This window comes from Castor canadensis, chromosome 3 (assembly GCF_047511655.1).
Source record: "Castor canadensis chromosome 3, mCasCan1.hap1v2, whole genome shotgun sequence".
In the NCBI taxonomy this organism is placed as follows: Eukaryota; Metazoa; Chordata; class Mammalia; order Rodentia; family Castoridae; genus Castor; species Castor canadensis.
In genome coordinates this window covers 70,132,675-70,157,289 of record NC_133388.1, presented here as the reverse complement: position 1 = coordinate 70,157,289, position 24,615 = coordinate 70,132,675, and the positions used below count along the sequence as shown (strand labels likewise).

The window sequence follows — 24,615 nt, the reverse complement described above, 5'->3', positions numbered from 1 at the left end:
GAATTTACAGAGTATAGACATCTGAGTTCATATATGAAAGGCCAGTGCTATTCCAGCAAAAAAATATCAAAGCTAAGTTGTGAAGAGTAAAACTTCACTACAGATTGATTGATGGGTCTTTCTGAAGTTTTCCTTTTTTAATATCAAGTATTGCCTAGTGATAGTCTAGGCAATTATTTTTGTGATTGTAAGTCATACCTGGCATGTGTTTTTTTTTTTAGGTACGAGATTTATACTCAGGGCCTTCTGCTTACTAGGCAGGTGCTCTACCACTTGGCTTTACAAATAGGGTCTTTCATTTATGCCCAGGGTGGCCTGGACCACTATCCTCCTATTTATGCTTCCTGTGTAGCTGAATGACAAACATACACCACCACTCCCAACTTTTTATTCGTTGAGATGTGGTCTCTTGAACTTTTTCCTGGGCTGGCCTCAAACCACTGTCCTTCTCATCTCCACCTCCTGAGTAGGTGGAATTAATAAGGCCTGACAAGTATTCTTTTCTACACTGTTCATTGTATAATGGATTTTCTTAGAAAAGACCAAATCTCAACTCTTGCTTACATTAGTATGAACAATTCTGAATTAGAAATTTTTTTTCAACCAATAAATATAACCTATTTCCTTGTCTCATATTAGAACTGTTATTGCTGCTACTGTCATGCAAATTACAATGCAAATCTTACAGCTTTAAAAATTACATACAGGCCTAATGGTAGGAATAGAAGAAAAAGGAAAGAGCTATTAAAAAGTTTTAGAGCATTAGATGTCTACTAGTGATTTACTATCATTTTTTCCTACATTGTACAAATATTTTCATTTATTCTTTTGGTACCAGAGCTAATAGGTATTTTGGAAAAGTCCAGTTATCTCAAATGCCTCTGACATTCAGTTCAGTCATTTCATGATGCTAATTAATTTTAAGAAAGAAAAAGAGATTCAGAGCTAAAAGAGGTAAAGAATTTGTCCAGTTCATACTTCTCAGTTTGCAGTTGAGGAAAGTTAGACAGCTAGTGGCAGACCCATGCCTGATCTCCAAAGCTCTTCATATAAGACTTCTCAAATTATTTCTAGAATGAGGTATACATATAATGAGTGGAAAACTATATTGTTAGAGGTTGGTTAGTGTCTATAGTCAATTCTGGAACATCAGGAGGCATTTGAACAAACTTTTAAATGCCTCATCCTTGTTAGATTAAGACTCTTCCTTTAGGACCCTTACTCTTACACTGACTCATAAAATTGATTTTTTTACTTGACCTCTATATGTAATAACTTTAAAAACAGAATATCTTTGGTATTGGGGAATGTAGCATTTGACCTGGAATGTCTTTTGCATGTCATTTCTAATTTTGCCCACCTAAATGTTCGTCAAATTGAACATACTAATATGGTAGCCACTAGCCACATGCAATTATTGAACACTTGTAATATGACTAGGTTAAATTGAGATGTGCTTTACATATGAAATATACATTAATTAAAAAACCCCAGAAATTCACACTAGATTTGAAGTCTTAGTATAAGGGAAAAAAAAAATGTACAATAGCTTGTATAGATTGAATATGGAACTGGGTGCAGAGGCTCATACCTGTAATCCCAGCTACTTGGGCAATGTAGATAGGAGGATTGCAGTTCAAGACCAGCCTGGGCAAAAAAGTTAGCGAGACCCTATCTCACAGAACAGGCCAGGCCTAATCCCAGCTAAGCCTTAGGGGAAAGGAGGAAGATCGAAGCCTGAGGCCAGCCCCAAGCAAAATGTGCAAGACTCTGTTTGAAGTTTAATTAAATTAAAAAAAGGCTATGGGTATGACTGAAATAGTAGATTGCTTGCCTAGCAAGTGCAAGGACCTGAGTTCAAACCCCACTACTCAAAAAAAAAAAAAATAGATTGCATGTTGAAATAGTATTTTATGTACATTGGTTTAAATAAAGTGATAAAATCAATTTCAATTTCACCTGCTTTTAATGTCACTACTAGAATATTTTAAATTTGTATGTGGTCTCCATATAAATATAAATTATGTATATATGTGTGTGTGTGTGTGTGTGTGTATATATATATATATATATATATATATGCATATGGATGTATGTATGTGTGTATGTATGTATATATATTGGTGGTTCTAGGGATTGAACTTAGGGCCTCAAGCTTGCTAGACAGGTGCTCTATTGCTTGAGTTGCTCCACCAGCCCTTATTGTGTTGGTTATGTTTGAGATAGCTTCTCACTGTATTTCCATCCTTTCTGGACCCAGTCCTACTATTTCTGCTTCCCCACGTAGCTGGGATGACAGGAGCATGCCACCTTGCCCAGCTATTACTTGGGATAGGGTCTCAAGAACTTTTTGCCTGAGCTGGCCTTGAACCACAGTTCTCCTGATCTCAGCCCCCCAAGTAGCTAGGATTGGAGGCTTGAGCCACTGCGTCAGCTGCACATAAGTTTTTTTATTGTATATCTGCAGTGTGATATAACTTGTTCCTTTAGGTCAAATTTGGTCTCATATTTTATTGAGATATTTTAAGCTCTTTACTTCTAAATTAGTTTGGTAGTGAAGGCTTGATTATGACTTTATAATACAATATACTATATTCTTAAACTTCACTCTGTATATGTAAAGGGTATCAGAATGGTAGAATTATGGTGGCTTTTATAAAATGAAAATGTCCTTAAATTATTTTTATAATTTAAAAGTTGTGTGAGGGAGGATTTTGAATGTAAGCATATGTTAATCAGATACTCTTCTTTTGTTTGTAGCTTGTAGACCCTGGAGTTAAAGCATGGACACCCACTAAAGGAAAACAGAACGTGATTATGTTTGTTGGATTGCAAGGGAGTGGCAAAACAACAACATGTTCAAAGGTGAATTATATTTTAAGAAAAAAGTCAGTGTTGGGGGCGTGGTACAAGTGGAAGAGGCTACCTAGCAAGCTGGAGTTCAAATTCAGTATTGCAAAAAAGAAAAGAAAAAAATCATCAAGAAGTTATATTTTTATAATTCAAGTTTTTTTTTGTTTGTTTGTTTTGGTGGGACATGGGGTTTGAACTCAGGACTTTACACTTACAAAGCAGGTGCTCTACTGCTTGAGTCACACCTCCAAGTCCATTTTGCTTTGCCAGTTTTGGAGATGAGGTCTTGAGAACTATTTGCCCGGGCTGGTGTTGAACCATGATCCTCCCGATATCGGCCCCAAGGAGCTAGGGTTACAAATGTGAGCCACTGGCACCTGACTCAAGTTTAATGTTAGTCTGCCTGTATAATATTGCTTTGCAATTTGATATATCTGTTAGGTTTTTATAATATTTTAGAATAAGAAGATAAGAGATAGAACTCCATAGTCTCTTATGATTGCTTTTTGTTAGAATGTTAGACTTCTGTGTGATTGTGCTATTTTTTTGTTGTTTAAAAACACCACTTATGTCCTTTAAGAACATGAGTTTATGATTTTGGAGGAAGAGAATAAGGGAAGTTGTTTACCTTGTCTCCTATGACTCAAGTCTTCCTTTTCCATGTTCCACTCTGCATAATATGGATCTTTATTTCACATATCCTTGTGCTAATGTTTAATTCATTATGTCACTCCCTATCCAGAATTCGGTGCTTCGACATTGTTACCAGATATTTTTTTTTCCCCACAAGCTTCAACCATGTTGTAATTTGGGGGTGGAAGAAGACATGATTATTTTAAAAGGATTTTACTAATTGTGCTTATAATTTAACAGTAGTTAGCATTTTTAATAGTGATGCCTGCTTGATCATTTTACATCATCTGAATGCAACTATATGACATTTAGAATTTAGTTAAAAGAAAAAACAAAAAATTGAATTTAATTAAATTCTTTAGAAATTTTGCTATGTTAAAAAAATATTACCATCAGAATTATGAAAAGTTTTTACTTTATTCCTTAGGTAAGGATAAACAGAAAATTTATATGTATAGTGATTTATTATGTTTTATGATTTTACATGTTTTTAATCTTCCTTTCTCAGTTAGCGTATCATTACCAGAGGAAAGGTTGGAAGACCTGTTTGATATGTGCAGATACATTCAGAGCAGGTAGTGTGTTTAAATTTTAAATTTGTTTTCTGTAATTTTTTTTTTTTAAGTTTGATGATTCATTAACTCTTTATCTCTTAGGAGCTTTTGACCAGCTAAAACAGAATGCTACCAAAGCAAGAATTCCATTCTATGGAAGGTAGGTTACTGTTTTTCTCTTGATACTCATATAACTTATCTTACCCATTTTTTTTTTCCCTTAATCTGACTTTTTATTTCATGCTGTCTGGTTACATTTTAATATATACTTTCTGTATATAATCCTTTCTGGGACAGAATAATAATATAATTAATAAATTATCTTTTATTACTATAACTTTTCCTGCCGATCCAGCCTGGTGGATCAGAGTGGACATTGTTTATACTTACCTTACTGCTTGGTATTCTTTCCTGTGTTTCTCCTTCTGCCTCTCTGTTCCTATTATTTCTTTCTTTTGTATCTTTTAAAAATTAAAAAAAATTACTGGCCTCAAACTCACTATCCTTCCTCACTCAGTCTTACCTTTGCTGGTATTACAGGTGTGTGCCACCATGACTGGCTTCCTATTGTTTCTTTAAGACTTAACTGAAGCATTCCACTATTAAACACACACCAGTACACATACTGGTAAAAGTCTATCATTTAAAAACATTTAGTATATCATTTTTAAAAATTTGTGTTTGATCATCCTTAAATGATTTATATTCTAAATTATCTTAGGTAGAGATTTTATTCATTGCTCTTCCTTACTCGATATATTGTTGTTCAGTTAGGTAGTCTGCACATGTTAGAATGTTTAAAAAATGGAGTCTAGATTAAATTTGGAAGAACTCATTTGAGAGACTTCTTATTGTTGGCTGGCCAAAGAATGCTAGTGTTGGTTATGATTCTTGAATTTTTTCTTCTTTCAGTAATATTTTATATTAATTTCTGACATACTAAAGAATCAACTACTTGGGAGGCAGGAGGACCATGAGTTCAAGGCCAACTTGGGCAAAATTAGTAAGACCCTATTTTAAAAAACAGAATAAGAGAGAATGATGGTGTGTGGGGGGGTGAACCTAACCAAAGTACATTGTAGGCATGTATAGAAATGTCACAATGACCTGGAAGTGAGGAGGGGATGGGAGGGAGAGGAAAGGGGCGGGGGGAATGGGGAAGAAATGGCCCAAACAATGTATGCACATATGAATAAACGAATAAAAAATTTAAAAAAAAGTCACAATGAAATCCCCTGTGCAAGTAATATATATTATAAAAATGTTAAAAAACAAAGAAACAAACAAAGGGCTGGGGGAATGGTTCAACCAGTAAGGTGCTTGCCTAGCATGCCCAAGGCCCTGGGTTTAATCCCCAGTACCACAAAAAAAAAGAGTACTATTAGGATTTTTTTTTTTTTTTTTTGGTGGGACTGGGATTTAAACTCAAGATTTAGCACTTGGAAAGCAGGTGCTCTACTGTTTGAGCTACACCTCTCATTCATTCTTTGCTCTGGTTATTTTGGAGATGGGTGTCTCATGAACTGTTTGCCTGGGCTAGCCTCTTAACCAAGATCTTCCCAATCTCAGCCTCCCAAGTAGCTAGGATTACAGGTGTGAGCCACCAGGATTTTTAAAAAATATATTATAGTTATAGAAATAATGTAGTTTTGGAAATTGAGATAATAAACAGCTATATTTTTAGGATGTATAATTTACAAATAATATAACTTAATTAATGTTTACTTGAATTACTGGCCAAAGGCAGGGCATTAATTTTTAACTAGAATACCACTTACTAAATAATCTATTCTTTACTCATATAAATGTAAAAAGCAAAAAAGTACTTAAAAACCTGGGAGCTGGAAATGGTGGCACATACCTATAATTTCAGCACTAGGGAACCTGAAATCAGGAGGATCTTGAGGCCAGCCTGGGCAAATAGTTCTTGAGACCCCCATCTCCAAAATAACCAGAACAAAATGAGCTGGCGGTGTGGCTCAAGTGGTAAGGCAGCTGCTTTGCAAGTACAAGTCCTGAGTTCAAACCTAGTCCCACCAAAAACAAGCAAAAAAAAGCTGTGGAGGGAAGAAGGAAATGGGATTGGGAAGGACTTGAGTTGTATTTCTAATGTTAAAATTACAAATCTGGAATGTGTACTTACACAGCACTTTTTAGGCAGTAGAGAGCAGCACTGTTTTGTTTTAATTAAAAAATTAAAGAAAATGTGAAAGTAGCAACAGTTTTATTTCCCACTTCCCATTTTGTGTATATCCATCCATGCATTTTTCTCTTCTCTCTTCTTTCTTGTACTGGGGCTTGATTTCAGGACCTACACCTTGAAGCACTCCATCAGCCCTTTTTTTGTGATGGGCTTTTTTGAGGTAGGGTTTCGACAACTGTTTGCCTGGGCTGGCTTCAAACTGTAATTCTCCTGGTCTCTGCCTCCTGAGTAGCTAGGATTATAGGTGTGAGTCACCGGTACCTGGCCCATCCATGCATTTTTCAGTGTTGCTGTAAATGAATGCACCTACAGATACATATGTAGAGAATAGGTTATTTTAAATTAAAATGCTTTCCACCTTAATTACTGTAGTAGTGATTATATGGGTTGTGCAAATTTATCAGACTTCATCAAAGTGAACACAATAGTGCCTTTTATTGTATGTAAACATACTGTTAAAAGATTTATTAAAATTAGCATCTTAATTCTGGAATGGATAATATACTGTAATCTTTTTATGTATTTTATTTGTATAAGCTATGTGTATTTATATAATAATTTTCCTTCTTGTGAACATCTTCGATGATATTTCCTTACACATTTATAAATTTTAATTGGATCTTGTTAATACTAACATCTGTCGTCTTTTTCAGCATTTTCTTGCCTTTTCTTACATGCTTACTTTTCTAGATAAGTTTTAGAATTCTAACTGGGTGCTTGTGTTGCATAGGCATGCTACTTGGGAGGCTGAGATCAAGAGGATTATGGTTCCAGACCAGCCCCAGCATATAAGTCTCGAGACCCCCATCCCTGAAATAACCAGGGCAAAATGGCCTGGAGGTGTAGTGCAAGTGGTAGAATGCCTGGTTTGCAAGCTCCAAATCTAAGTTCAAACCCCAGTCCTGCCAAAAAAAATTTCTTTAGATCAAGATCCAAAAAGAAAAATCTCCCTAAGAATTTGATTAGAATGACATTGCAACTGATTAATTTAAGGGAGAATTGGCATTATTACTGTCTTTGTATAATAAACCTTCATTTAGGAACCTATGACTTTTATTAAAAGATATATGTGTCCTTAGGAATAATGATTTTCTTCATTTAAATCTTACGCATATTCTTACTGTTTTTCAGCCTGATTTTATTATTGTTCTTAAAAAAACATACTTAAAAAACATTTTATGGGGCTGGGCTTGCAGCTGTGCAGACTGTTGGCAAAGGCCTTTGCCTCCCTGCTTCATGCAAGATGGGGCTGGGGAAGCTGGGCGGGTACAAAAAGCTGTAGTAGGGCAGGACACTCCTGGGTCTGGATGCAGCCTCTGGTGACCCCACAGAATTTTCCTTACATGATATTGCACCCTCATTGGTGGCATTGCTGGCTCGGAGCCTGAGAGGATTATAAAAACATAGCAGGTGAAGTGGAGCCAGGGGACCTGAGGTAGGGAAGTGAGGGGTGAGGGAGAGAGGCTGAAGCTGGGCTGGAGGGGAGGGGTAGGGATGCTCCTGCTGCTGCTGATGTGACAAGTGTGCAGTCTGAGTTCTAGGAACCAGGCGATGGAGTGTGCTAACCATTGAGGCCTGGGTGGAGGAACAAAAAACCAAAACATTTTGTGTCTTGTCGGTTTGTGTATGTGTGTGTGTGTGTGTTACTGGGGCCTCATGCTTGCTAGGCAAGCTCTCCACACTTGAGCCCCTCCACCAGCCCTGTTTTGTGATTTTTTATTTCCAAGATAGGGTCTTGCAAGCTATTTGCCTGGACTAACCTCCAACCTCAAGCCTCTTGATCACTTCCTTCCTGTTAGCTAGGATTATAGGATTGAGCGCCCCCCAGCCCACCTTCTGTGTCCTTACCTTTTGACAGTACTGATCTGTATAAATAGTCACCTAATCAAAAGAATGTAAGTTAAAATGTGATGTTGTTACATTGTTTTTGAGACAGGTTCTCACTATGTAGCCCAAGCGAGGCTCAAACTTGAGATCCTCCTGTTTTAGCTTCCTAAATGTTGGAATTATAGGCATGTCCCATCATGCTCAGCTTGTAATCTCTCTCTTTCTTTTTTTTATTTTTGGCAGTACAAGGGTTTGAACTCAGGCCTTTAGGCTTACTGGACAGTCACTCTACCACTTGAGCCAATCTGGCAGCCACCAGATTGTGATCTCATTTCTTGATTTTTCAAGTTAACAAAGATTTTTGTTATGGATTGTCAAAACACAGTGTGAAAGGAATGAAATTGAACTTTTATGAGAATTATTTTCCTTCTAAAACCCAAAAGCCTAAATGGCTGTATCATTTGATCCAAAGTCAACTCGTAAGAGTGTGTCATAACACAGTTTCAAAGAAACAGCATTTATATACTATTCATATTTGCTATGTTTCTAATACCAAGAAAAAATCTTAAATGTCCAATAGGGCATTTATTTAATAAATGGTAGTCTAGCCATCTCATGTCATGCTGTATAACCCAAAAGTTATGTTTTGCAAGAATAATTCTTTCATAAAATGATTAGAAAAGAATATTAAATTGAAAAGCAGATATGAAAGTTTATAACTGAGTTCAATTATTAAAGATGTTAAAAAAATCTTAAGGAAATAGAACTAATTCAGAAAAGACCCACAGTGGACTTATACAGGCTTTTATTGTTAGAAAGTTGGTTAGTGCTTCATGCTACTACAGAAGTGGATTTCTATATTTAATACTGATTAGAAATTTATTCAAAATTGAAACTGATCAGTTTTACTTTTTCAGAATAGATGAAAGGTAAACTAGCAGTTTCCAAATTAATAGTATTTAGAAGTTTGGGTATTGTGGTTGTTAAATCATTTGTCCATGTTACATAGCTATACAGAAATGGATCCTGTTATCATTGCTTCTGAAGGAGTAGAGAAATTCAAAAATGAAAATTTTGAAATTATTATTGTTGATACAAGTGGTCGCCACAAACAAGAAGACTCTTTGTTTGAAGAAATGCTTCAAGTTGCAAATGCTATAGTAAGTTGCTTTCTATGAAACACCATTTTAAGGACTTCAGTTAATTATAAAACCTGGTAAATATAAATTACTCCTTACCTGTCAGGTAGATTCCAAGTAATGTATTTCTGTTTTGGGCACCTATGTGTTTGTGATAAGGACATAATGTTATCATCTTTCATTTCAAATACAGAGAAAAAATAAAAATGAAAAATTAAGAATTAACCTTTAATATATGTTGAATTTCCTTTCTATAAATTACTTAAATTCAATTAGAACATTAGGTGAATTTTGAAAGTGTTTCAAAATGAAGTATTTAAAAATACTAATCATTTAGTGTCTTTTTAAAATTGTGATGAAAATAACTTAGGAAGAAGAAGTACTTTATAGATAATCTGTAGCATACATTAGAAACTCATGTTTTACCATTTGGATGTTGGCAGTAATTCTTTGGTTAGTGGTTCAGAGTAATAAGTTTCGTTTTAGTTATGCCATGATTTTGACCAAGTTGAGCAGATCTTAAGGAGATACCATTAGTCTATTTTATTCATTTTGGTTTCAATATACAACGTCCCATTTTTTCTTTTTTGATTTGTTTTGATATTCCTTTGCCTAGAATGCCATTCTTCCAGGTCTTTGCATAACTTTTTCTTCTTTATTCAGGTCCTAGCTCACACAATACTTCCAAAGAGACTTTCTTTGACTAGCCTGCCTAGAGATGCCTTTCATATCTTATCCTCCATGTACTACGAGGACAGGGATTTTCTTATTTACCTATATGCTACCTAAACAAATATTTAGTCCTTCCTCAACAAATATTTATTGATTAAATAATTGTTTAAAGTAAATATTCTATAGCTCCTCAGTTGCTTAAGATCAATAAAAATATATTTCTTTTCTATTTAAACTTTCTAGCAACCTGATAACATTGTTTATGTGATGGATGCCTCCATTGGGCAGGCTTGTGAAGCCCAGGCTAAGGCGTTTAAAGATAAAGTAGATGTAGCCTCAGTAATAGTGACAAAACTTGATGGTCATGCAAAAGGAGGTGGTGCACTCAGTGCGTAAGTATCAGATTCTGTTGTCCTGTGTCTTAGGGTTCTATGATATGTGTGTATATTTATGAGTGTCTTATCTTTTAAAATATATTTCAGTAGTGGGTCTAATATCTATAAAAGTAGTTTAAATTGAATAGAATTTTGGAGCCTTTCTGGTATAATTCTGTTTTAACTAGTTGAAAAAAAAAAACAAACCCTTTGACTATTTAACTTTGGAAATTTGTTTTGTTTTTTGAGGTTGTTTTGTATTCTCTTTTTCTGTATAGAGTTGCTGCCACAAAAAGTCCAATTATTTTCATTGGTACAGGGGAACATATAGATGACTTTGAACCTTTCAAAACACAACCTTTCATCAGCAAACTTCTTGGTATGTACAATGGTGCAGATATAGAAAAGTCTCTGAGAATAGGTTAGGATTTTAATCCTGTCCTCACTAACTAGTTTAAGAAAATCATTTCCTTCTATGACTCATTTTTCTTACCTCTCAATTAGGAGTGATAGTTACTGGTTTCCTATGGCTACAGTGGTAAAACGAGATACCAGATATAAAGTTCTTTGGAAATTTTTTAGGGCATAATACAAAACATATGTAATTCTAGTAATACCAATTGTAATGGCAGTAAAACTTTTACAGTGACTGAAGGTGGTATTGTTAGAGAGCATGGAATTTGGAGTTAAGCTCTGGACTTTGTCTCTGTTTTGCAGCCATTTAATCTCTCTAGCTTTAATTTTCTCACCTGTAAAATATAAGAATAACTAATCTGTCTACATTGCAAGGCTATAATATATGTGACTGTGTTTTGTGTAACTAATATGAGCATATTATTAGTTGCTAATTTTTCCCTTTTTGGGTCTTACAGGTATGGGTGACATTGAAGGACTGATAGATAAAGTCAACGAGTTGAAGTTGGATGACAATGAAGCACTTATAGAGAAGTTGAAACATGGTATATGAGTGGCAAAAAAATTTGATCTCAGATATCTTCCTTTGATATTTTTTCATAATGCTGGGATCAGACCTAGGACTTTGCACATCCTGGGCACTACCACTGAGTTACATCCCCAGCCCTTGTTTTTCTGTGACAGGCTCTCACTGTGTAGCCTAGACTAGCTTTGAACTCTCCTTCCTCCTGCTTCTGACTGGGATCACAAGTGTGTACCTCCATGCCCAGTTTTTTATTTCTTTAAGAAAGCTAATTTAGCAACTAATTCATTTGAAATAATAATATATATTATTAATCAGTTCTTCAAATATTTATTGTTTTAGATGATTTATAGGCAAATCATTTTAATTCTCAGGCATCTAAGCATTTATGAAATTGAGTATTTTTATTTTCTTGTGATCAAATTACCTTAAGTTAAAATCAAGGCTTTCATTGGGTTCCTTGAAGAAAAAAACAGGTGAAAAGTAAGTTAGGACACACTCTTCTAATCTATTTTCTTCTAAATTATATATATTATAAAATTTGTAAAAAAAAAATATAAAAGGATGAGTTTATTTTTATTTTTTTGCAGTACTGGGGCTTGAACTCAGGGCCTACACCTTGACTTACATCACCATCTTTTTTTTGTGTTGGTTATTTTTGAGATAAGGTTTCCACAAGCTATTTGCCCAGGGGTGGCTTTGAATCACGATCCTCCTGATCTCTGCCTCTGAGTAGCTAGAATTAACAGGTGTGAGCCACCAGCGTCTGACTAAAGGATAAGTTTAAATATATGCACACGTTCTCTCTTCACGTCACATGACAGACTACTGCTATAGGAGTATATCACTATGTTTAAGAAAAGCACAGGTTCTTAAATATAGCGTACTTAGATTTGTATCTCTGATCTTTTAGATCTTTAGAAAAGCTGTGTAAGCTTTTCCAATGACTTAAAGTAAAAAGTAGGTAAGACTACTTCATGTGGCTGTGAAGATTACTTAGTCGATGCACATGAAATGTCCTGCATCTTTCTCAAAATGATCTTTTCTCTTTATTCCTGTGTCTGCATACTATTCCTTTTCTTTGCTCCTTCTTGCTCATCTTCTCAGGGACTCACGCCTTTACATCTCAAATGTTGGTGTTTTTCAGGGATCATTCTAGACCATTTTCTTTCTCTGGAGGTTCAGATTCATTTGTCCATATGTTTACTAGACCACTCTTCATTGTTCCATAGACATCTCAAATTCAACATATTCTTCTCATCTCAATCTGCCATCCCACTGTTACCATCAATGAATGTTGACATCACTTGTCTTATTGTCAGAGTCAGAAACTTTGGTGTCATTATTCTTTTTGCGTGTGTGTGTGTGTGTGTGTGTGTGTGTGGTGCTGGGAATCAAACCCAGGGTTAGACGTGTTCTACCACTGAGCTGCATCCTCAGCCCTCGTTATTGATTCTTATTTCTATTTCTTCTTTATTCTGCTCACTCCTTTCCCCATCAGTCAACTAGTCTAGTGAGTCTACCTCCTAAATATCTCCATTCTATCCCCCATCTCTGCAGCTGCCCTGTAGCCATGCTAGTTTATCTTACCTAGATTGCTTATTGTAAGTCTTTCTAAATATAACATGCCTGGACTTTTCTAACATCTTCCAGCTTCCTGGACTCTTTCCCATTTGATCTGTGGGTTTTTTTCCTTTTTTTTCCTTTTTTGTAGGGGGGCTGGTACTGAGTACTGGTGTTGAACCTTGATCCTCTCCATCTCTACCTCCTTTGTAGCTAGGATTACAGCTGTGAGCTACCACACTCAAATTTTTTTTTTTGAGTCAAGATCTTGCTTTGTAGTCCAGGCTAGTCTCAAACTTTCAATTCTCCTACCTCAGCCTCCCCAGTCCTGTGATTACAGGTGTGTACCACTATGTCCATCAGCATATATTATATATGTGTGTGTGTATATATATATAGGCGGTACTGGAGATTGAATTCAGGGTCTTGTGCCAGGCACTCTACCACTTGAGCAATGCCTCCAGCCCTTTTTGCTTTAGTTATTTTTCTGATAAAGTCCAGTGTTTATGCCTGGGCAGGTCTGGACCACAATCCTCCTTTACACTTTCTGTATGGCTGGGATGACAGATGCTCGTCACCATACCTAGCTTTTTATTGGTTGAGGTGGGGTCTTGCAAATGTTTTGCCTATGCTGGACTCAAATTGTAATCGTCTTGATCTCCAGCCATGAACCACCGTGCCTGGTAGCATCCCTGTTCTTTTTTTTATTGATGAGTAGTATTTCATTGACAGTTTGGCCATTTTCCTATTTGTTGTTCCTAAGTTGTTTAAGGAACTTCAAATAATCTAAAATATTTTTGCTATTTTATATTCTCACCAGCAATATATGAGAGTTCTATATGTTCCACGTCCTGTTTAACTTTTGGTATTGTCAAGCCTTTTAATTTTTGTCATCCTAGTAGGTATAGTTTTTGTGCCTTGTTTTCAAGTATATATTTGTGTATGTCCATCTTTGCTAGAATGTAAGTTTCTCTGTGATAGAATCTGTCCATGTGCCTGTTATTCTCTACAGCATTCACCCTATCATCTTGCTCGTAGTATCTGCTCAGTGAATATTTGTTGATTGAGTATTTTATAAGTATGCTCCAAGGTGACTCCATGTTTAAGAAAAACACTGGTTTTACTGAATGGAAATATACATGTTCTAATATGTCTGAATTATTTATATTGTATTTCAGGTCAGTTTACGTTGCGAGACATGTATGAACAATTTCAAAATATCATGAAAATGGGCCCTTTCAGTCAGATCTTGGTTAGTTATACATAAAAGTTTCTAAAATTTCTTTAGCTTTGCTGTTTTGGGTTTTTTTTTAATTTTATTTTTTCATTACTGTATGTTTATTATACATTATGACATTTTTCATCATGACATTTTTATACATGTATATAATTTACTTTGTTTTTTCTTAAAATTTCTAAGAATTTGCTTTAATTACTTGGGCATAAGGTGTTTTAAAAGTGTCAGTATTAAAGTGTCTCAGCATTTAAATGTGGACATCCTGAACAATTACTAAGCTATTAATGTCTTTATGTTCCAATGTGTTTTAGGGGATGATACCTGGTTTTGGAACTGATTTTATGAGCAAAGGAAATGAACAGGAGTCAATGGCAAGGCTAAAGAAATTAATGACAATAATGGATAGTATGAATGACCAAGGTAAGATGGTAGATTACTTGATTTGGGACAATGTTCTGAACATCAACAAGTTGATAGTTTCACTGTTTTCTTGTTGACAATGTAGAGGAAGTTTAAATAAAAAGATCATTTTTAAGTAGCTTTAGAGTAACTTGAAAGCTTTGACTCAGAGGGTTATGATTATTGGATCAATTTCATCATTGAGAGAAATTCTTAGTACAGTGCTTCTCCAAAATGAGTTCCTATGAAAAATCCTAATTCTCCATGATTTTTTTCCCTAGTATCATAGGATTTTTGCTTGGAAGTAAATTTTAATTTTCAGTACAAATGCCAAGGTATTATACAAAATGTCCACAAGAATTTATTTCACTGTTTTTTGGTTTTTTTTTCAGTGCTGGAGATTGAATTCAGGGCCTTGTGCTTGCTAAGCAAGTACGTACTCTACCATTTGAGCTATTCCCCCAGCCCAATATATTAGGCAGTTTTTCTTTCTTTCCTTTTTTTTTTGGGTGGAACTGGAGTTTGAATTCAGGACTTCTTGCTTGCCACAGCAGGCACTATTACCAAGAAAGCCATACCTCCAGTCCTTCATTTTTAAAAATTATTCACAAACATTTCCTACATAATCCAGTATACAACAGAGAAATGATAAAATGGTGCTTCTTTTTTTCTTTCATTTTGTAGGCAGTGGAAAAAACAAGTATGTAATATTTTTGCAAGCTTTAATAAGCACTAAGTTGACAATTTAAGTGTATAGGTGAGAGAGTGTCTAACAAAAAGTCAGAATTTATTCAATATCAGCTACTTCCATAACCTAATATTAATCTGACTAATCAAACTTCTGCCATTCAAACTCTGGTACATTATTATTGATAGAAATAAAAGAGTGGATATCTATGGTTAAGTTTGGAGGGAGGGATACTGAGCTTAAAAAGCTAAATGCTTATTTATTACTGTATGTTTCTTCAACACTTTAATATGCTATCGTACCTTGTGAATCTGCAAAATAGAAACAGGTGAAACAGTGTTTACAAACTTTTTTCATTCTGCAACTGTCAAGGCTTCAGTCTTCTCAGAAGTCTCCTGCCCTGTCTCTGTCATCCTGCATTATCACTATCACTAGTACTTACAGGTTCTTCATCTGGTCCTCATACAGTAGCATTTCTAATTCTACCCAGCATACTTTTTTATTCCACCCAGGAGGTATGCTGAGCATTTATTACTCTTTTAAAAATTTTATTTATTTTTTGTGGTACGGGGGTTTGAACTCAGGGCCCTGTACTTAGTAGGCACTCTAGCACTTGAGCCACACCTCCAGCCCTTATCACTCTTTTTTTAGGCCTTCTATTGTACTTCTTGCCCAGCTTGACCTGTGCTCTCATTTACAAAGAAAATTTGATACCAAATTCTCTCAACCTTTGGCCAACTTGCCTACAAGATTGTGAAAAGCACAAATCATTTTTACCTCTTCATGCTTTATCAGGACCCTTTTATCAATAAAATCCTCTCTTTTAGCTTCAGGGTCTCCTTATCTTCTGATTTTTTCCCCCTCCGTCATTATATGAACATTCTTAAGTTAACATTTTCTTAAATGTTTACATGGTCTTACCTGTCACTCTTACTTTTTTTTTTACTGTGTCTCTTTTTGGTAAAGTTCCTTAAAAGAACAGTTTATATTTCTCAGACCACTGAAATCTGATTTCTGTCTTCACCCATAACTCTGAAGTAGATCACACAAAGGTCTTCAATAACTTCCTACTGGTCTTCTCCAGTGGATACTTTCTATTTTTCTTGTCCTTGACAGCACTGGATGTTGTTAACCATCTTTTTTTTTCTTGGTTTCCATGATACTGTCTGTCCCTTTTGACCTTACCTTTCTTGTTATCCTGTTCAGTCTCTTTTACTGGTTTCTTTCTCAGCCCAGCTCTTAAATGAAGATATGCTCCAGGGTTCTACCCGCAGCCAGTGTTTCTTATCATTTGCTCATTTTTTTTTAATAATTCGTCCTAATCTGTGCTTTGTTATTTATTATTTTTATAATTTTTACCTCTTTTCCAAGCTCAAGGTTTTCATTGTAACACAAATAAGATTGTGTCTTTTGTGTCTCCATCTTTAACACTGCAATAATTTTGCACGTAGAATTAATCATTGCAGCCATATCTCAAGTATTTACTCTGTGCCAGGCCCTGTCCTGAGCACTTTACATATGCAAACCAATTAATCATCACAACAATTCTTTAGGGGTAATCCATTATTTTCTGCCTTTTCATATTAGGAAACCGAGGTGCAGGCAAGCTGAGTAATTTACTCAAGGTCACTGCTACCAGAGAGGTTGCGCTTCAACTTGAACATTCAGCTTGAAAGTCCACACTCTCAATCACTGCCACATTGTGGCTCTTGAGCATTTGAAAACCTTACTTTTATGCCTGGCAAGAAGATATAATACATGAACTGGAATAGAAATACCAGACATATATTTCAGTGTATTGTAGGAAAATAGTTTCCATAATTACAGATATAATTATGGCTGCCTAATATTATTAGTGAGTCATCTCTTTGGAGATATTTAGACTGAGCCACTTATAGGGGATTGTTACAGAAAGAATGCAGACATAGTAGAAATTTTGGCAGAAGTCTAGCCCCATTCCTGAGATTGTATGCAACTAAAGCCAGAAGAACTGCACCTCATATTCTGAGTAATCAAAAAACTAGACGGAATTCATTCATCATATGCTGCAGAAAGGGTTGAAATACCACTAACAGTAATTACTTGATTATAGGAAATATGTTTTTTTCTGTTAATTATAAATAAGGTCTGCCTCCTTCTGCTGGCTTATATAACCTAAATTTATGAATTAAAGGTTAGTAGTTATTTATGGTAGAATTAAGGTGAGTGCTTCTGTTCTTTTTTGAAATTATAATATACCTCTGGAGTGTGGAGGGCAAAGGATAAGTGTACATTTGAGATATGGAAATGGTGGACATGGCGTTTCAAAGGTTCTCAGAATGTTTTATTTTACTTAAAAAATCTGAAGCAAATGGCTGATAACACACTTGTGTAGTTTATACATTTTACATTTATAATATTTTCTGTAAGCTATTTTGTAGTATGCAGAGAGAAAAATGAAATTGTTTTCTGCCTAAAAAACATAGCTGCAAATCTCTGTTAAGTCCTGTATTGCCCATTTGCACATAACTGCTTTCATGGTGGATGATTATTATATGTAAGTGAGAGTAATTGACCTTTGCCTACAGAACTGGACAGTACGGATGGTGCAAAGGTTTTTAGTAAGCAGCCGGGAAGAATCCAGAGAGTAGCAAGAGGATCAGGTGTGTCAACGAGAGATGTTCAAGAACTTTTGACACAGTATACCAAATTTGCACAGATGGTAAAAAAGATGGGAGGTATTAAAGGACTTTTCAAAGGTAAGAAAAATAAGTTAATTGTTAATCAGTAGGTTGAAAAGAAAAGTTGATGGCAGCCAATTAAGCCGACCAGCTTCCTTTACTTATGAGAACCTGGTGTGCAGTGGCTGCAAACAGCAGCCTTCTCCATAGTGTATGCTACCTGTTGCTTGTGAGGATTGCCCTAAGGGACTTTAGAGACAGTTTTCCAGTGGATGTTCTTATCTCTGATATCATGCAGTCCCCAGTCTTGGATCCAGACAGGTATGCAGGGTACCTTTGGGAAGCCACAGGGCACAGTGGCCAGGGTTCACATTGGCTAGGTAATCCATCTACATCAACCTGCAGAATAAGGAACATGTGACTGAGGGCCAGTTTCAAGTTCCCTGACCACCAGAAGATCTACATCTCATAGAAGTGGGGTTTTACCAAGTTTAATGCAGATGAATTTAAAGACGTGGTAACTGAGAAGCAGCTCACACCTGATAGCTGTGGGGTAACATTTATCTCTAATTGTGGTTCCCTGGACAGGTGGCAGGCCCTGCACTTGTAAGGGCTTCTCCCTGTGCTGACCTCTCCTTAATCACCTTAATCATGCTCAACAATAAGTCATCCTGTCCACTTAGATAAAAAAGAAGGAAAGCTGAGTATAACTAAATATTAAAGTCAAGGAATACTACCAGTATTGGAAAAATCACTGCAGAATTTCATGTTATAGGAGCTAGGGTTAGGGCTAGGGGTAGAGCCTAGCATGTATGAGGCCCTGGTTCAATTTCTAGAAATTGAAGAAAAAAAAAAAAGTAAACTGGATTTCATGTTATTGCCAGGTGCTACCAGGATTTATAATGTGACCTACGATTTATCTGTTTTCAGATTAAAAAAACAAACTTAGTGATGATATTTTTATGAACATGTAATATATGTTATAGAGTATTAAGAGACCATAAGAAAGTATAAGATAGGGCCTGGGGGTCATGGCTCAAGTAGTGTAGCACCTGTCTAGCAAGCGTAAAGCTCTGAGTTCAAACTCTAGTACCACACACACAGAAAAATATATAAGAAAAAAGTTAACACAAATTATTTTATAGAATCCCACAGATCCTATTGGAAATAACAGTTGATATAACTACTGCTTTCTTCCAATAAATCATGATTATTTTTACATATTACCAAATATTCTTCAAAACATGTTTAACTACTATTCCAGATATGTGTGTGTATTTGTTTAATGTAATGCCTCTTTAGACACTTAGACTGACTCAACTGTTTCTATATCAGGGTCAGTTTCTGGGCAATTCTATGACGCCAGAGATTTTGTCTACTTTGATCAGAAACAGTAGATGCTGAATACATTTTCTAATATCATCTACAATTTAATGGTCTGTTACTCTCACTTACAGACAATAACCCATCATCAAAGCAGTTATGTGCAAATGGACAATATAGGACTTTATAGAGCTTTGTAGCCATTTCATTTTTTTTCTTTACATATACAAAATAGCTTACAGAAAATATACTATAAATGGTCAAACTACACAGATGTGTAGTTCCAATATTTTTACATTACTAAAGTTTAGCATTTCTTTGTACAACTCTAGTTTGATCCTTCTTAAATCTTCATGTTATTTTTCCAGTCATTCAAAATTTTTCCCTTATTGCCCTACAGTAGCTCTTTAAAATCCTTGCTTTATATCTGCAAATATTTTTTCCTAGTTTTTTGTTTGTTTGCATTTTATTTTTATATTGTCTGATGAACAGAAGTTTCTATTTTTAGGCTAGAGGTATAGCTCAGTGGTAGAGTATTTCCTATCACATTCAAGACTCTGGGTTCAATCCCTAGCACCTGTTCCCCACCACTACCCAAAGTTTCCAATTTTAATGTAGCCAAGTCTACATTTTACTTTGACTTCTTTTATGCTCATGAATGTTTGCCATGTTGATATAGTAGTCACCTATATTTTCTTTTTCTTTTTGGTTTTATTTATCTATCACTCATTCATTAATTCATTTAGCAGGGCTCGGAATCAAACCCAGGGCCTTGTGCATGCAGGTGCTCCACCACTGTGCTATATCCACAGCCCAGATTGTTTGTAGTACTGGGGAGTAAACCCAGAGTTTTCTGAATGCTAGGCAAGAACTCTGTTGCTTGAGCTGTGCCTCCAGCCCTTTTGTTTTATATTTTGTTTTTGAGATAAGGTATCCCTAACTTTTCCCAAGCTGGCCTCATACTGCAATCCTCCTGCTTCTGCTTGTGGCGTAGCTGAAATTATAGATGGACCCACCACCCCTGGGGGTTAATTTTTTAGACTTTTTATTCCAACTGGAATTTATTTTGCTGTGTATTGTATAAGGTAAAAAGATGTTTGTTTTTCCAAGGAGTTTATCAAGTATTCCAACCCTTTTAAAATTATTTTCTATAATGTAAATAACTATAAAATGAATTTATTTAAAAAACCTTTGATTAGGCAAACTCAAAAGATGAATATATTCCAAAAAGAATGAGTATTTCCAAATATTTTAAATTGCCTTGTTTGTTTGTTTGTTTTGAGACATGGTCTTGCTATCGATCCCAGACTAGCCTTGAACTCACAGTGCAGTCCAGACTAACCTGGAACTGAGATTCTAGGTGTGCCCCATCATGCCAGGCTTTTAATTGCCTTTTGTCTTTGATATTTTACTTATTTTCCTGCTTGCTATTTCTTAGTTTCTCTTTTGTGACAAGGGGAAAAGTTAGGCAAACTTGTTTAAAATTGGTTATAATTACCAGCATTCCATGCTATTTCATATATTGATTAATAAACACATTATGTTAGTTTTAATATCTTTCTCAGATGACCCTGACTATTCCCTCAAGGAACTACTGCAGATCTATCAGTAAGATTTTATCTTGATTCCTTAATAAAGGCACAACCAAGATGTAGTGGGCAGTGGATATGTGCACTCTTGTTATATGCCAAGCTCTTAATATTTTTCAGAAGTTTTAAGTCCTGAAAAACAATTAGGACAAATCACCAATAAACATGGAATTCATTCACAGTCTTACTAAACATGAATTTTTTTAGATTTTTATCATATGTTTGTATATTTTTATTGTTTTGATTTACATACTTTATTCTGCTTAGCTATGATCAGAGAATCAGGGGCAGTTTGGACTTTCATTTTTATTAGTGCTTCTGAGAATTTCCATAGTCAAAGTTCATTTGAAATAAATTATTATTTATTTTTTTGGTGGTATTGGGGTTTGAACTTAGGGTCTCGCATTTGCTAGACAGGCACTCTACCACTTGAACCACACCTTCAGCCTGTGAAATAAATTATTTTGCTGAAGCAATTCTACTTGTTCATAATTGTTGCATTGATGATATGTTTTGCTTTCTGTCTCTTAAGGGTATAGCTATTCTGTAGGGCATAGTGGTATATGCCTGTAATCCCAGCACTTGGGAGGCTGAGGCAGGAGGATCCAGCTTGCTACATTGCGAGACTCCGTATCAGAAAAGAATAGAAACTGGGCTGTGGTGGCTCATGCTGTAATCCTAGCAATTTAGGAGGCTGATATCAGGAGGATCTTGGTTTGAGGCCAGCCCAGGCAAATAGTTTGTGAGATCCCGTCTCCAAAATAACCAGAGTGAAATGGGCTGGAGATATGACTCAAGCAGTAGAATGCCTGCTTTGCAAGCACAAAGCTTCAAACTCCAGTCACATCAAACTCCAGTCACATCAGAAAAAAAAAAGTACAAATACTCTCTAAAAGATACTTTTACCTGTTCTGGCCCAGTGTACCTCTCTCATTGGCTGTCTTTTTTAGTGTGTGGAGTTTTTGACCAAGTATATGGATATTCCTTGACAAACTACATTGCACTTATTTGTCTTCTATTCCCTGAAACTATAAGTATTTTTTTTAGAAGTTTCTTAGATATATATAAATTTTCAAGTTCTCTGAACTTGAAAATGAGTCTCTGAGACTCATTCTTTCATATTCTTTTACCAGTAAAATAGTTTCTCCCAGTTAACCCGTATCAGATTTTTGCTTGGTCTTCCCTCATATCACTATTAAGCAATTGCTACTGGAGCTTACTGTTGATAATTATTGAATGCAGTCTTGTTTATAGTGACTCATTCACAGATACAACTAAAAGTATTAGAAAAAATCATAGATTTAAGAAAATCCTTTAAGCTGGGCATCAGTGGCTCATGCCTGTAATCCTAGCTACTCAGGAGGCAGAGATCAGGAGATTCTGGTTCAAAGCCAGCCAGTGCAAATAGCTCATGAGCCCCTATCTTGAAAATACTGGCAGAGTGGCTCAAGTGGTAGAGTGCCTTCCTAACAAGTGTGAGGCCCTGAATTCAAGCCCCAGTACTACAAAAAAAAAAAAAATCCTTTGAATGTTCTTTTATATATAGAATGTCATAAAAAATATGTAATTGAAGACAGGCTCTGGTGGATCATACCTGTAATCCTAGCTACTTGGGAGACTGAGATCTGGAAGAGCAAAGTAGACTGGAGGAATGGCTCAAGGGTTAGAATGCCTGCTTTGCAAACATGAAGCCCTGAGTTAAAATCTCAGTCCCACAAAAAATAAAAAATATGAATGAGATAAAGATAGGGAATGTGTAGAAAGAGAAGTAATTTTGCTGGGTGATAAGATTATAGATGAATTTTTTTCTGTGTATTTAGTCAGTTCATCAAGTTTTTACAATACCCTGATTATATTACATCCTACACTGATTGAAAACTTTTTTTTCAGGTGGTGATATGTCTAAGAATGTGAGCCAGTCGCAGATGGCAAAATTGAATCAACAAATGGCCAAAATGATGGATCCAAGGGTTCTTCATCACATGGGTAAATACATGTTGTTTTTAACCAGTTGCTAGTACACAATTTAATTGATAAAGGTTAAGCCTTCTGTTGAGATGCTATGAAAATCTGTTCAGAAGGCATGTGGTTTGAGGGAAATGGCCATCTGAATCCTAAATTGAGTAGTTTAAATTGAGAAGCTGAAGTTTTATTCACTCCTTTCCTGCCTCCTGTGTGATTTTTGTGCAAGCTGTTTAATCTTTTCTTTCTTTTTTTTTAAAATATTTTGGTTGTATTGGGGTTCGAACTCTGGGACTCAAGCTTGCGAGGAAGGCACTCTACCACTTGAGCCACTCACTCTACAACCCTTTTTATGTTGGGTACTTTTGAGATAAGGTCTCACGAAATATTTGCCCAGACTGATCTCCAACCTTGATTCTCCTGATCTCTGCCTCCCTAGTAGCTAGGATTACAGCATGAGGCACAGGCATTGGCTCTAATTATAAAATAGGACCTTTTGTCCTATTTTACAGCTGTGTGTTTTCAGTGATAGGACTTTGAAGTTATGGAAGGGTTTTGAACCCCAATTCCACTTTTACTGTGTAACCTTTGAAAAGTCCCTTAAACTTTCTAAATCTCACTTTCTCTTCTCTAAAATCACAGATAATACCTCATTAGGAAATTGTGACAATTAAATGAGCTAGTACATGTAGTCCAATTCTGGCATATTGTAATGTTTAGTAAATGGTGAATTTCTTTCTTCCTGTCCTTTGGAATAACCTCTCATTGATTACTTCTTATGCAACTTAATTCTATATGAAGGAAAACTTGGCCTTGCCACGTTAGAAAAATTAGTTTAGATTTATTTGGTATATTCTTAAAAGCTAATGAGCAAATTGCAGTCAGTACACAGTATTTCTTAAAAGTTAAAGTACTTGTTAGGCAAAGGTAATAAACATTTCAAGTTCTGCTTTATAAATACCTGTTTTTTACTCTTTTTTCACTTTAGGTGGTATGGCAGGACTTCAGTCAATGATGAGGCAGTTTCAACAGGGTGCTGCTGGCAATATGAAAGGCATGATGGGATTCAATAATATGTAAAGAAGATGCCTTAATATAAACTGACTTGGTTGATTACATTATTTGCTGAGACCTCAGAGTTTCCCTTCTTTTTACAAACGGGGGAAAAAAAAGAGTATTTTTCTTGCCTGTCTTGCCCTCTTCTTGTCTTATTTCCTTCTCCTTTTCTTTTTCCTTTCTTCCATCGGGGGGAAAAAAAGAGTATTTTTCTTGCCTGTCTTGCCCTCTTCTTGTCTTATTTCCTTCTCCTTTTCTTTTTCCTTTCTTCCATCTCCTTCCCTTCTTTTGCTATAAGGGAGAAATATATGGTTTTTGTGGAAATCCTTATATTTCTGCTTTAAATTTTCTTTTAGTTTTCACCATCATAACACTTCTTAAGTTAAATAAATCATGATGTAAAATTTTAGTACTTAAAGGTTTTTAATTGTCTCAAAGGCCAAGCATTACATTTGTAAACAGGTCCTGGTCAGTAAATTCCATGATGTCTCAATAAAAGTGCTGTAAAATAAAATTCAAAGTGGTTATAAGAAGTTGTTAACTTTCTTTATGGTTTAAAATGATCAGTGTATCATCCAAAAATAGACAAAAAGGCCAGTGGATATATATCATGTAAATTTTGCCCAAATTACACTTTTAGTAGGAAATACTGAATAATAATAAAATTATGAGTATTAGGACTTTTTATTTCTTACAACAATTAAAATTTGTCACAGACATCTTAACTCTGCCATTTAATTTGGCTATAGTCTACAATGTATGATGTTTTATATACAACTTGCACTTTAAACATTTTTGAAGCCTTAACAGCAGTCCTTGATTTTTTTTTTTTTTTTTTTTCAGTATTGGGGTTCGATCTCAAAGCCTTATGTTTGCTAAGCAGGCGCTCTACTACTTGCACCACATTGCCAGCCCTAAAAAGCCATCTTTTATGTTTCTTACATAC

At 35.4% G+C, this 24,615-nt stretch overlaps 1 protein-coding gene and 3 non-coding genes across 7 annotated transcripts in view; all 4 read left to right on the top strand.

Annotated features, from left to right (window-relative positions):
* The window catches only part of LOC109697233 (signal recognition particle subunit SRP54), a 64,508-nt gene that overhangs the window by 14,299 nt on the left and 25,594 nt on the right, over window positions 1-24,615 (top strand). For 2 of the 4 annotated variants that reach the window (XM_074068153.1, XM_074068154.1), the window contains 12 exons: window positions 2,761-2,865; window positions 3,995-4,061; window positions 4,143-4,200; window positions 9,080-9,230; window positions 10,125-10,273; window positions 10,534-10,634; window positions 11,128-11,214; window positions 13,934-14,007; window positions 14,304-14,412; window positions 17,647-17,817; window positions 22,542-22,637; window positions 23,602-24,183. In XM_074068153.1, the coding sequence (XP_073924254.1) occupies window positions 2,761-2,865; window positions 3,995-4,061; window positions 4,143-4,200; window positions 9,080-9,230; window positions 10,125-10,273; window positions 10,534-10,634; window positions 11,128-11,214; window positions 13,934-14,007; window positions 14,304-14,412; window positions 17,647-17,817; window positions 22,542-22,637; window positions 23,602-23,693 (1,260 nt within the window). In that variant the 3' untranslated portion in view covers window positions 23,694-24,183. Of the gene's footprint in view, window positions 1-2,760; window positions 2,866-3,994; window positions 4,062-4,142; window positions 4,201-9,079; window positions 9,231-10,124; window positions 10,274-10,533; window positions 10,635-11,127; window positions 11,215-13,933; window positions 14,008-14,303; window positions 14,413-17,646; window positions 17,818-22,541; window positions 22,638-23,601; window positions 24,184-24,615 lie in introns of those variants that run through there. The other 2 variants (XM_074068156.1, XM_074068155.1) reach the window with 2 other exon arrangements.
* On the top strand, window positions 7,538-7,679 carry LOC141421803 (small Cajal body-specific RNA 17). Its single transcript, XR_012446497.1, has one exon.
* LOC141422225 (small Cajal body-specific RNA 18) lies at window positions 7,744-7,820 on the top strand. Its single transcript, XR_012446829.1, has one exon.
* On the top strand, window positions 17,868-18,002 carry LOC141422095 (small nucleolar RNA SNORA70). Its single transcript, XR_012446747.1, has one exon. It is a non-coding gene; the product is annotated as a small nucleolar RNA SNORA70 (small nucleolar RNA).